This window comes from Botryllus schlosseri, chromosome 9 (assembly GCF_051294905.1).
Source record: "Botryllus schlosseri isolate E-star chromosome 9, Bs_hap1, whole genome shotgun sequence".
NCBI lineage: Eukaryota > Metazoa > Chordata > Ascidiacea > Stolidobranchia > Styelidae > Botryllus > Botryllus schlosseri.
In genome coordinates, this window is record NC_137244.1 from 15,687,513 (window position 1) to 15,700,018 (window position 12,506).

Below are 12,506 nucleotides of genomic sequence, written 5' to 3' on the forward strand. Positions count from 1 at the left end.
ATATCAATTAAGTGGGATCTGTCACAAAATTACATCTATCGCCAAATGATTGGATCTCAAAAATATTGGAAACTATTGTCGGAAGCCTGATATTATTCGACGGGAAATAGCACTGAAAAATTCCAGTTTCAAAATCGTAAATTCGAGGCTAACGTACATGAATGAGTCACAAGAATCCATCGTATAATTGAAGTTCCGTTCTATCTGCGAAACAAGCATAAATCAATTTCTGTATTTTGCGTGTTTGATCAGCGTGTACTCAGCTGAGTACACGCTGGTTTGATGCGGCGAGATAGCGCAGTGGTATAATAACACTGTGCTGCGTTTGCAAACTAGTTTTCAAAGGTAAAAGATGTTTTAACTGTTTTTGGATCAGTGTTTCGCGCTGAACTAAAAAATGCAACCAATTTTTCTCAATTAGGTCAAGTTTTTTCTCCACGGCATATTCAATTATGCTAGCTTTTGGTCATTATTCTACCTACACAAAGAAACTAATTTCTGTGGTAGCTCGATTGATTATGCGTGTTGTAAATTTTTACAATATGGTATTTTTATTTGAATTCAAGGTTTTTGCCATGACAACCGTTTTAAATACTTCTAAAATATAATAACACAGTTGAAATAAAGGCAATTACAACTAACCAACAAATCATAATTTTGTTCAATGGCGCTCAACCTAACAGAAGAAGGTATATAGGTTGATATGTTACACAATAGACACGTAAACACTTCTAACATCACAAATGTGTTTTAAATGCGAAATCCTTGCCAACATCAGTGTGGGAAGTGTGAAATGAAGACGAAGCATTCAAAATAGCTTAACAAAGAAAGTGTTGTGCGGAACATGATGATAAATTAAACTGATACTAATGCTGATATTCTGACGATAAATACAATAACAATATATGATGTAAATGATTTATTCTGACAATAAGCATTAATGTTATTCACGCGAAAAGAACCGTGTGAACGTTAATGTCGCAGTATTTTATTCGGCATGGTTCATAAAAGAAAAACATGCGCAAAGAATAAATACAGTCGCGACTAAGGTCACCTCAAATATATACATTGTATATATTTGGATCAATACCCGCCATTTACGGTGGAGGGGAAAAGAATTTAATTGAACATATAAATAAATAGGCGAATCACATACATGAAATGCAATATTATTTCGGGACAAAGGACAGAAGAGGACGGGGCCAGTTCGCCAGAAGAACATGAAACATAGATAAAGACACCCCCACCAAAAACAACACAACACATGGTGGTGGGGGCCTACAGACAACAAAAATAAGGGGCGAACTGGCGAGATCCGACTGCAGGCATTAAAAATATAACTATTGTGGTAAAAATCTAAGTCTTCTGTTACACAGAAAGTTTGGGAACTCCTCCCCCTAGCAATTGGGCACCATACTGCAAATTAACTTAATTAAACAAAAGCATACTAAAATGACCCTTTCTTGTTAATATGGGGAGGAGTCCGTGAGTCAAGCCGGTTACCATGTGCCTGCAGTCGAACCCCGTGATGGCTAGTGGCAATTCATTCCAAGGATAAAAACACACAGGCACTCAGAGTAAGTGATGTTATTCACACAACTCTCGAATATTGATAATAATGATGATTACAAATGCGAAATCGAGCAGCCAATCAGTAATTGTCTCTCGCCGGTTTCTTGCTTCGCGTTGACCAACTCGCATCGCGGCAATTATTTGCAGATTAAGGGCGATTTGGACGGCATTGGTGCATTTCCTGATTTACGTTCGCGACAGGGATATCTAGTTCTTGTTCTAGATATCTCTGGTTCGCGAAGCATTTCGGGGGTACATCGGTCGATTCGTAAATTCAATTTGCATGTCGACGGCCGCCAACACATACTAATTGAATTACATGTTGACGGCCGCACAAATGTCCTTCTACAGCAGCAGGTTGGCCACCCCTGGGTTAGAATTAATTCCACTTCCGGGCGCATGCCGCGATCTTATCAATAGAAATTCAGTGTTTACCTAATGCCTAATAGTTTATTATTCGATATTGTTGTTCTCGATACGAGTACATCCAGCAATCAAGTGTACCGGAATGTAGAAGGTTCCCTGTTCAAACGAATCGAATAAAATCAGAATTTGCGCCACCCAGAATCTTGTGATGCATCAATATTTTACAATGGCATATATAGCATGGCCTACTGCTTCAAAGATTTCCTTCTATGTTTGGAGTTATGTGGATCTCTCTCTTTAAGCACCAACGGTAATCTGCAAACATTTTAAGTCCCTCTATCCTTGATCTGGCGAAAGTCTTGGTGGAATATCTAATTGTTATTCGCTGTAATCACCACAGTTGACTGGAAAAGTAATCCTAATGAGAAGTCAGAGAGCGCATTTTCACAGACATCAGGGTCAGGGCTCCAGAGGATTGAAAGCTTTCAAGCAGCCCTTTGACCTGTGCTTGATAATCAGGGCTTCTATGCTTTTCGGGAAAGTTTAAAATGACTACTCGATAAGCTGCCCATGGTCATTTTTCTACTGCACCCATGTGTGCAGTGTAACCTTCGTCTTTGATTAGTTCACAGATTTGTGCCCTATGCCCAAAGGTGATAATAATCCTGAAACCTCTTTACAGTATACTATAGGACAGTGGTTCTCAAACTTTTTTAGACACGATCCCCTTTTTGATAGTGAAAAATTTCGCGCCCCTTCTCGTGATATTACGAAATATTAAAGAGAGAAATCAGATTGCTAGCAATCGCAATGGGCATTTGATGGCATTGAAGGTTATGGCTATTGAGGAGAGAATTCTCAAATATGAAATTCGGACAATAGACAATAGACAATAGATATACCATGAGCATGAGCTGGACGTAAATCGGGCGAAGCGTGAAAAATTTCAGTTAACAGTGGCTTCGCGCCCCCCTTCAGATGCTTTCGCGTCCCCCACTTTAAGAACCACAGCTATAGGGAATGGTCTTCGTCATAATTGAAATATTTTCTTAACTTTTCATCAAATCATCATCGCTAAATTCATTTTATGACGTCACAAATCTCAATCGCATAACGCTGAAGACTGCAGTTTTCGAAAATTCAAATGCAATTTGGCAAAAATCTAGACCTGATTGAAGTAAACGGATAACAGTTTTGGATTCAGCATCAAAAAGTACACTAAGAACCGTCAATAATTTAGTAACCTTAAAATCGACGCAGCACAGTGTAATCCACGACTGCAACACCAATGGGTTGCGGTTTCGAGTTCGACCGGGGTCGACTCTAGAATTCCTACCTAAGTGTTGGCGGTTTATCGAGGTTTTAGAAGGATTTGTCCTCCTTTTTGAAAATTTGTCCTCGCATCGCCGGCCATCCGACAGTCGACGAGCATGTCCACATTCAAGTCGAAATACAAGCAATTTATTGCTTTTTTCTTCACTATCTTCTATTACTTTACGCAATCTAGCATTTACATATCATGTCGTAATCTAGCAGTCCATGGCGTGTTCAAAGGTTGTATGCTAAAACAGGTCTAAAACTAAAAAAGTCAGAGTCCACTTTTCCAGATTAGGACACGCCATGGACTGCTAGATTACGATATGATATGTAAAGGCTAGATTGCGAAACATCAGTTTCAAACTTTATGATGAGCCATATATAATGTGATGAAATATTTCATATGGGCAACCCGCTACCTAAATTATATTCACCGATACTTTCGTGAAGTCTGGTCACACCATATCCACTGTGTGCGAAGCGCGAGGAAAATTCTGGGCTTTATATTCAACTTTTATGAAAATTAAATGTTGATACACCGTGAAAACACCCCCGAAATTCATCAGTCTATCTTCCTGATTGGAGGATCAGACTACTTCTACTTGACAAACTGAAAATAGCGAAAAGTAAGTAAGTAGATCACAAAATATTACGAAGTAGAAGTAGCAGTTTAGCAAAAATAAGATCAACTCGAGTAAGTACCAGAAGTAGAGGAAAACTACTTGAGTACTTCGAAAAAGTTGAAGTACTTCGTTACTGTCCACCGCTGCTCATTACCAACCGACGTAAATTCAAGTCAGTCTTTTCGCTCGAAAAATTGGCATTAACCGACATGCTTCAGTAAGCTCAATAATGCTGGAATGGACTCGGGAAAGGAGAACACTTTTAACAAAAGTATAGAAGTTAGTTCACCGAAATTGAAAATAGCAGATTCTGAAATATTTACTAAAAGGTGATCACTGATCATCATCACTCTGGCTGGACTCCCGAATTACCCACTTTTTACCTATAGTTCGATCTGTGGTGTTGACTAAAAAAAGGTCATTTTCCCGATTTGACTCCCGAAAAACTTTCATCTTATATTATCAGTTTTGAATAAAAAAGGTTTTTAAGATTTGACTCCCGCGTAGCCCGTCATCTATCTTTTAGTTTAGGCCAACATTTTTGGGCATATTAGGCTAAAAGGAGGACAAATTGTGAAAAAAGGGAGGACATTTCATCATTGGTTTATTAAGAATTCTGATTAGTTCAATGTACCGAAAAATGCGATACAATGAAAATATAGGGAGGTGTTGAAGCGACTTGGAGTAGTCTTTGGAATCAGACACCCACCTTGGCCTAGGCGAGGTAAAGAGGAGGCATGCACACGTACACTGAATGAAAAGTAAAAGAAGATAGTGAAGAAAAAAGCAATAAATTGCTTGTATTTCGACTTGAATGTGGACATGCTCGTCGACTATCAGATGGCCGGCGATGGGAGGACAATTTTTCAAAAAGGAGGACAAATCCTTCTAAAATATAAGCTTCCTCGCGGTCTACCAAGAAAAGCACACCATAGAATTACTGTAATTTTGTAGTTTAAAAAACAATCGTGATGACTTCATGACCAGAGATGGCCACAGTCCGGTTCAGGAGCCGGAGCCGGAGCAGGATTTCAATGATTTTTTACCAGGCCGGACTGGATCCGGATTTTGAATTTGGGGTGACGGTCGGATTTTAGCCGGATTTTTTTGCTGCAATATGATTAATTAGCATTGTTCTGGCCGGATTTTCTCGGATTCCGAACTGGACATTCACCAGCCGGATTTTTTCGGACTCTGAATTTCCAATTGCCAGCCGGATCCGGATAGATTCGGATCCCGAAATTTTGGAATCCGCCCATCTCTGTTCATGACTTCATTTTTCAAACGGCAGCGCCGGCTAGCGGCTATAAATTCCATGAATTTGAGTTGGAGATACAGCCCCGTGAGATCGTGACGAAACTAAAATTTGCCAAAAAAATAGCAGAAATGAGTGAAATTTCCATAGTTCGTTATTTTCACAGTGTAAATATTTCATAGTTGTTTCCATATCATTTACGAAGGCTATGGTTATTTCTACACGCCATATTATGCCTCTTCGCTTAGAAGATTTTGAAACCTTCCAACCTCATTCTAAAGTACGATTCCGTGAATTGACTCATCCTAGGCTTCCCAGTACACTCACTGAGCTATATAAACATACCCCATACTATTTGTTTCATAGTTTCGATTCAGGATTCAGGAACGGCTGCAGCAGAGATCCTGATATCTGGATGTGATATCCGGATTTCCGCAATGTACGATTCTGTCGTCATAATGAAAATTATGTTGTTGACCTCGTTGCTGTGACAACTGTTACAATGCTACGATATGGAAATCGTCGTAGGTCATGCAAGTAGCAAGCCTCTGCGATGGAGTGATTGGTTTCGTCGCCGTGTAAATGTACAGCCAGAATCTTTGATCCGGTCTGCTCATCCTTTTCTCGTTTCTTCCTTCGCCGGTGAGGACGCTCATATTATCAACGGTAAGACTCAAGCTTTCTTGCTATCCGATCAAGGTAGCGTAATGGTTAAGCGTCTGGCTTCTTGATCGGTAGATCGTGGGTTCGATTCCCGACCGGGTCAGACCAAAGACCTGATTAGTAATACTGGTATCCATGGCTTCCCTGCTTGGTATATTATTATTACTGGGATAGCATGGAGGGGTGGTGCATGACTTGGAAAGCCGTAAGGGCTATATCTGCACTTCCTTGTCCAGCGGCACATGCACATCATGCACTCATGGTATGCATATGCGCAGATCGTGTGTATGTGTATCATGAGTCGGTGTATATGCCGCAAAAACATCAAGGACAAAAATAAACCACGTCCTTTTCCTTGATCACAACTTGGAAAAACAATTTCTCTGTGACCTCTTGGTCTTGGTGCATTGCAACTTATAGATGTGGATGATATCTAAACAACAAACGTCCACCGCAGTAAACCAGTGAAATCAAACCATACCAAATCCTAATTCTCATTTTGCGAACAGCTACCTATAGGCTATATAATGTAAGGTATTCACTAAATGAACCGTCAAATACCGGTAGGCTGCACTTCATCATTTGACTGGGTGATTGACTTGTTTTCAAGCTAATGGACAAATTTTGCTGTAATGTTAGTACACGCGTTTTCATTTTCTTGCTTGTCTATTATGCATGCAAGTCAGAGATTTCTGGAAAACATACGTCTGGCAATCAGAACAAATTATATAATGCCAACAAGTATGTGAATATGGGATGAAACCTTTATTGTAACTTCATAACTCGGAAATGGCAAACCCATGTCGGGGCAAAACCATGACAACCGATAGCAATTTACTACACACATATCACATTTATTAGGACAATTAGATAACAATGCGCCCGGAGTGGAATAAGCGGCAACGGCACGCGCAACGTCACGCAAACATTTGCATCTGATCACGCCAATTATTGAATTATGCTGACGTCACAAAGCGATACCGGAGTTCAGATCCAAAATAAGGCGCTTTCGCTTTACAATCAACGCAAGCAAGCGTGGCATTTGCGCAACGACGTAACCCTAGTCTGGCGTATACCAGGTCTATTTTAACACATTGTGTCGTTTGGTAAGTAATTCAGTACCGATTCAGAGCAGAAAAAATATTTCCGTCAAGCGGATGAAATTTTCCAATCACGCGAGAAATCTGTCTGTCACGCACAACATGTTGTCGAAAACAACCACCGATTCCAGTCTGGCAATGCGCCAAGCTCTGCAACTGCAAAATTCAGTTATGTTTCTTCACCCAAATTTTGAGACAACATGATACACAGTATATAAATATAGGTATGTATATTAGGGCTCTTCAAAAATGACTTTTTTTCTCAAATCGTACTGGCTACTTGATAAAATTGTTAGGTTACCTAATTTAAGCCTGCACACAAAATTTGGTTCAATTCCAGCCAGTAACCGCTTAGGAGAACTAAGTTTCTATTTATTATATTAAAATAAATAATAAAAAATTTGAAAATTTTCTGTTCACCCCATGAAAGTGTTAGGCTGTCTATAGAAACGATGCTCACCAAATTTGGTACAATTCCAACCAGTGGAAACGGAGATATTGCCGTCGAGAAATTTGGATTTGAATAAAATAGTATTTACGGTGATCACAACTATAATAAACAAACAAAGAATCGGTCACCGTAAATACTATTTTATTCAAATCCAAATTTCTCGATGGCAATAACTCCGTTTCCACTGGTTGGAATTGTACCAAATTTGGTGAGCATCGTTTCTATAGACAGCCTAACACTTTCATGGGGTGAACAGAAAATTTTCAAATTTTTTATTATTTATTTTAATATATTAAATAGAAACTTAGTTCTCCTAAGCGGTTACTGGCTGGAATTGAACCAATTTTTGTGTGTAGGTTTAAATTTGGTAACCTAACAATTTTACCAAGTAGCCTGTACGATTTGAGAAAAAAAGTCATTTTTGAAGATCCCTAATGTATACATATACATATACTGTGATATTACCAATACATCAAAATGTCTGCGAAAACCTCATCGTCATCAGTTTATTTACACATATACTTGGAAATGAGATATTGTTATTATGTAGGGAAAGTTGGCTGGCAGGGTGTGACTATTACACAATCAACATCATGCCAGGACAGAAGAAGATCCGCGTCAGTCGTGGTTCGGGACTAAAAAAGGATGAGATGCTACGAAGCAAGTATTTCTGCCAAGTCACCAGGAATCAGGTATATTTAGCGAATGCAAACCACAGAAATCATAATTCTCCATTCTCGGATCTACTTTCGTTTTCTGTGTGCTTCAGATAACTTCCTTGGCATCTTCTCTGTCCTCTGCTTTCCTTTCTAAATCAAAATGTCGTTCACAGATGTTAGATGTCGTCATGGAGATATCAGCTCCACCCAGACCGGATATTAAGCGTCCGCCTCTGCGGTACGTACTAGTGATTGACGTTAGTTCGAGCATGAAGTACAAAGTTGGTAAATCTACCGAGTCTTTATTGGATCGGGTCAAGGTACAGTGTATATAGATAACCATGTAATTAGATGTTATAGATAACTTTGCATTTCCAGGTGTTCGCGGAACTGGTGATTAGAAAAGTAGCAAATAAAGATTCGTTGGGTATAGTATCCTTTGCGAAAAATGTCAAAATCGAATTTCCAGTCACAATAATGAGCAATGACGCCAAAGTATGTTTGCCCTTCCCTTTGTGAATGATGTGAAAATGATAATGATTGGGAAAACATCTTTTATCGAAGGTACGGGCTTTGGGAGTAGTTCGGGAGCTCACAGTTCGCGGCGGCACAAATCTGGAACTTGGAATGATGACGGGACTAGAAGTGCTGAAAGAGTAGGCTTCTGTTCGTTTCAATTCTAATTAGATTATTTGAATTTCGTCGCCTGATAAAGCAGTAGGCCTACTTCGTATGCCATCCACAGGAATGGTGGCTTCCAAGAACTGTAGACCTCCAAGAGTGTATTGCGAATGTTATTTTCCTATTTATCACTTTTTCTCCAAATTCTAGAATAGGTGACTAGCGGTATTGAACTTGAATATTCAAGTTGAAGTTGAATGTTTCAAGATTTCGTTTAATAACTCGAAAGAGTTTTCTTGTGCCCCTTATAAGTAGTTAACGGCACAAAGACAAGCATATCAACAGATATTCAAAGAAATCCATTTGATAAATAACGATATAACAATATACTTTTAAAACAACGCTAGTCAAAGTTCACTGTACCGGTAACTATGCGGTGGTCATAGCCAGGAAAACGAATGAGATTAATGGAAATGATTTCAACGTTGTAAAACATATCGCGACAAAATTTCTTGTGTAGCTCGCAATCGGCAGAGAACAAGGACCTGATTGTAATATTCACGGATGGAGAAGCCAACAAAGGGAGCACGGATGCCACGGAAATGATCGCGAACTATAATGAAGCTCAGGCAAAATCGGGGAACTCTGCCTGCGTTCCTATCTCCGCATTCACGATTGGCGGATACGTACCGGCTCTGCTTGACGAGGTATTATAACAATAATAATTATCGGTGCTATTATTTTCGTCCGCTCAAGACGCACACCTCGATGTGTAACACAAGACTCAATGCCTTGTGATGATCAAATAGTAAGCTGTTTGAATGACCAAATGCGGTCCGTCAATCTAAAAACCAGCAAGGCCTACTGCTCAGTAAAAATTTAGCCTGCATATGCTTTTTTGGAGTAATCAAGTGTGTTTTGCCGGCTTGCAGTACTTCCATGAATGGCTATTTTGTTAGACTTCTCACATTTCTAATGGGACATGATTTACGCAAAATGACTTACATTTTACAATTTGGACTTTGAAAATTACAATGTAAGTTTCGAATAGTATATTCATATTGAAAGGAACCTGAATATTTTCGGCTGACACTCGTCAGGGGTAATCGTCAGCAACTAGTAGAGAATTGGAAAGAACATTGTATATCAACAATCGTATCAATCGTGGTGACGTCATATATTGTGATACGATTGTTGATATACAATGTTCTTTCCAATTCTCCGCTAGTTGCTGACGATTACCCCTGACGAGTGTCAACCGAAAATATCCGGGTTCATTACAATATGAATATAGTGTTCAATTGTATATTGAAGTTCTGTACCTCCAAGAAGCTCTTCAAATGTAAGTTTTGGGACAAAATTCCATCCTTTTTGATTGAAATTGTAATAAGAACCATGTGAAATAGCATCAGAAACTGAATATCTTTTCGAAAATTCTGCCCATTTGTTGTGTCATTAGACGTTATGCATTAAACTGGTACCATTTCAAGCGGTTTCTATGTGTTTTTGAAATTGATGGCATTATGTCTAAAATCGATCCGTTCATTTGCGCAAGTTTGAATTCCGATGATGTTTTTTTTCCTTTCAGCTCTCTCAGCATTTGGGTAGCGACGCGTTCTACTGGCTTAACGAAAACGAAGAGTTCGAATCGGACATGCTGATGCCGATTCTTCTGAGGTATCACCTTGCTTAAAAAATTCCATAGAGTTTCAAATTTGACTTTCGATCGTATTGGCAAGAGAGGAGACGCACGTCACCGACGTTAAGATCAAAATGACATGCCTGGAAGGAGTGACTTTCGACGTGGACGCCACATACAAAACTGCGGCAATGGTCAGTTTTCGTGATCCTGAACGTGTTATATTCATGATGTAGCTTTACACTTATTAGCATTGGCAATGGTAGTTAGTAGCAATGTGATGTGTTTTGAAGACTCGAGTGTCATCAACAAAGGTGATAGCGGTCTAGTTCAGGAAATTATTGACATTATTATTGATCAACCTTTCCAAAATGAAAAAACTTCAAGGTGTCATCAGATTTTTCGGACTCCAATTTATAAATGTCTAATCGGGATGATAGATTGTGATTCTGGTCGTCAAGAATTCTTTTTTGCTGGTAATAGTAAAGGGGTAGCCTACGTCGGTGTTTTGGGATTCAGATATAGGTTGTTTTCGTTGAACCTTTGGATCTGACGACAACCGCATTAATTTACAGAGTTAATAAGCTGGCATATTTACAAGTCATGAACTAGGCGATGGGGTGGATCATCTACTGTTTAAAAAACAAAATATTTTTTACACAATGTAATTTATTATCATCAAAAAGATGATACTTGATTTGCGCCTTGATTGAACGTGATGGGGATTCGGAGATGGGTGAAGGGCATTTGTAGAAGTGTTCTTGATTCGTGTTTGCAAAAATGTCTGGCAAGAAAAAGAGGAAATTTGCTTCATTAAACCAAATGTCTATGTTGTTTTAAAATATAGAGCTGGATCTTGATCGAAAGATATTCCGCCACTGTTACGAATCCTTTTTAAACTGATCCGGGCAGAATGTGCTGACTTGATAGAGCTCTTCCAATTCAGGGTTGTGACCAAGTCACACAAGGTTCCGATTCACAAGTCAATCTCACTTTTATAGTTTTCACTCGAGTCAAGTCCAGTCATTTTCGATTCACCATCGAGTCAAGTCACGGAGTAGAGTGTCGAGTCCGGGGCATAGTGTTTCGACTCGAGTCCGAGTCCGACTGTTCAGTTTCGAGTTGATGTGATGTGAAACCCACTTTTTACAACTCTGCTCGGTGATATCGAACGTTTCGTATTCATAATATACTAATCTTCCTCACTTTTTACAGTTTCTGGTAGTGATAGACGAAATGATAATACAATTGAATAGTATATTCATATTGAAATGAACCCGAATATTTTCGGCTGACACTCGTCACGGGTAATCGTCAGCAACTAGTAGAGAATTGGAAAAAACATTGTATATCAACAATCGTATCACAAAATATGACGTCACCAGCATGAAATTTCGTGAATGAGAACTCCTTTTGTGGACAGAGTTTTGGTTGGTGCATTTTGATAAAACTCGACTCTAAGGCACACAAATGGAATTGTGAAGGGCGTCGCCCATGCTGGTGACGTAATATTTTGTGATACGATTGTTGATATACAATGTTCTTTCCAATTCTCTACGAGTTGCTGACGATTACCCCTGACGAGTGTCAGCCGAAAATATTGGGGTTCATTTCAATATAAATATACTATTCAAATGTATATTGAAGTTCTGTACCTCCAAGAAGCTTTTGAAATGATAATACTGTGATAACTTTGCCATTTTTCAAAATTACAATGAAATGCCTGTCTTGTTAGACCCTGCCTCGAGCCATGTGACTTGGTCATAGTCATGCGCAATGACTCAAGTACAAGTCGAATTGACTCGAGGCGAGTCTTGACTCGTGTCACTACAACCCTGTTCCAATTCAATGCCGCATATTCGCCAATCTAATCCTTCATTCAGGATCTTACGAAGGATGAGCTCAACTACTTCATACATTCATTTCCGCAAGCCACAATGAAACAGATCCCTCTAAAGTTCAACTTGCCTCCAGAATCATCGGTAGTGTATGCTTCTTTTCGCATTGATCTAAATCGGCATTGTCTGTCGCCGGGCTTGTCTATTTCAGGCTGTTCGATATCCGATCTTGTTTGTATCGTGCTATCCGTAAATTTTGACTGCTTCTGATAGTATTTTAAAAAAAGGTTAGGTTATCTTGTAGTTAGGTTATCTTGTAGTTAACAAATTCACCTACTACACTACTGAATGATAAGCAAGTGTGTCCAAATCGGTCCTTGTTGCTACTCGAATAGAGTACAT

At 39.2% G+C, this 12,506-nt stretch overlaps 1 protein-coding gene across 3 annotated transcripts in view; it reads left to right on the plus strand.

Moving 5' to 3' along the window:
* Nucleotides 1-5,633: 5,633 nt before the first annotated feature.
* The window catches only part of LOC145446143 (uncharacterized), a 32,748-nt gene continuing 25,875 nt past the window's right edge, over nucleotides 5,634-12,506 (plus strand). For 2 of the 3 annotated variants that reach the window (XR_013917216.1, XM_080324374.1), the window contains exons 1-9: nucleotides 5,634-5,799; nucleotides 7,898-8,039; nucleotides 8,180-8,326; nucleotides 8,385-8,501; nucleotides 8,571-8,662; nucleotides 9,148-9,334; nucleotides 10,216-10,304; nucleotides 10,367-10,460; nucleotides 12,150-12,248. Coding sequence is in view for 2 of the 3 variants with exons in the window: in XM_080324374.1 (XP_080180500.1) it covers nucleotides 7,941-8,039; nucleotides 8,180-8,326; nucleotides 8,385-8,501; nucleotides 8,571-8,662; nucleotides 9,148-9,334; nucleotides 10,216-10,304; nucleotides 10,367-10,460; nucleotides 12,150-12,248 (924 nt within the window). In the remaining variant the exon portion in view is untranslated. The remainder of the gene's footprint in view (nucleotides 5,800-7,897; nucleotides 8,040-8,179; nucleotides 8,327-8,384; nucleotides 8,502-8,570; nucleotides 8,663-9,147; nucleotides 9,335-10,215; nucleotides 10,305-10,366; nucleotides 10,461-12,149; nucleotides 12,249-12,506) is intronic. The other variant, XM_080324375.1, reaches the window with a different exon arrangement.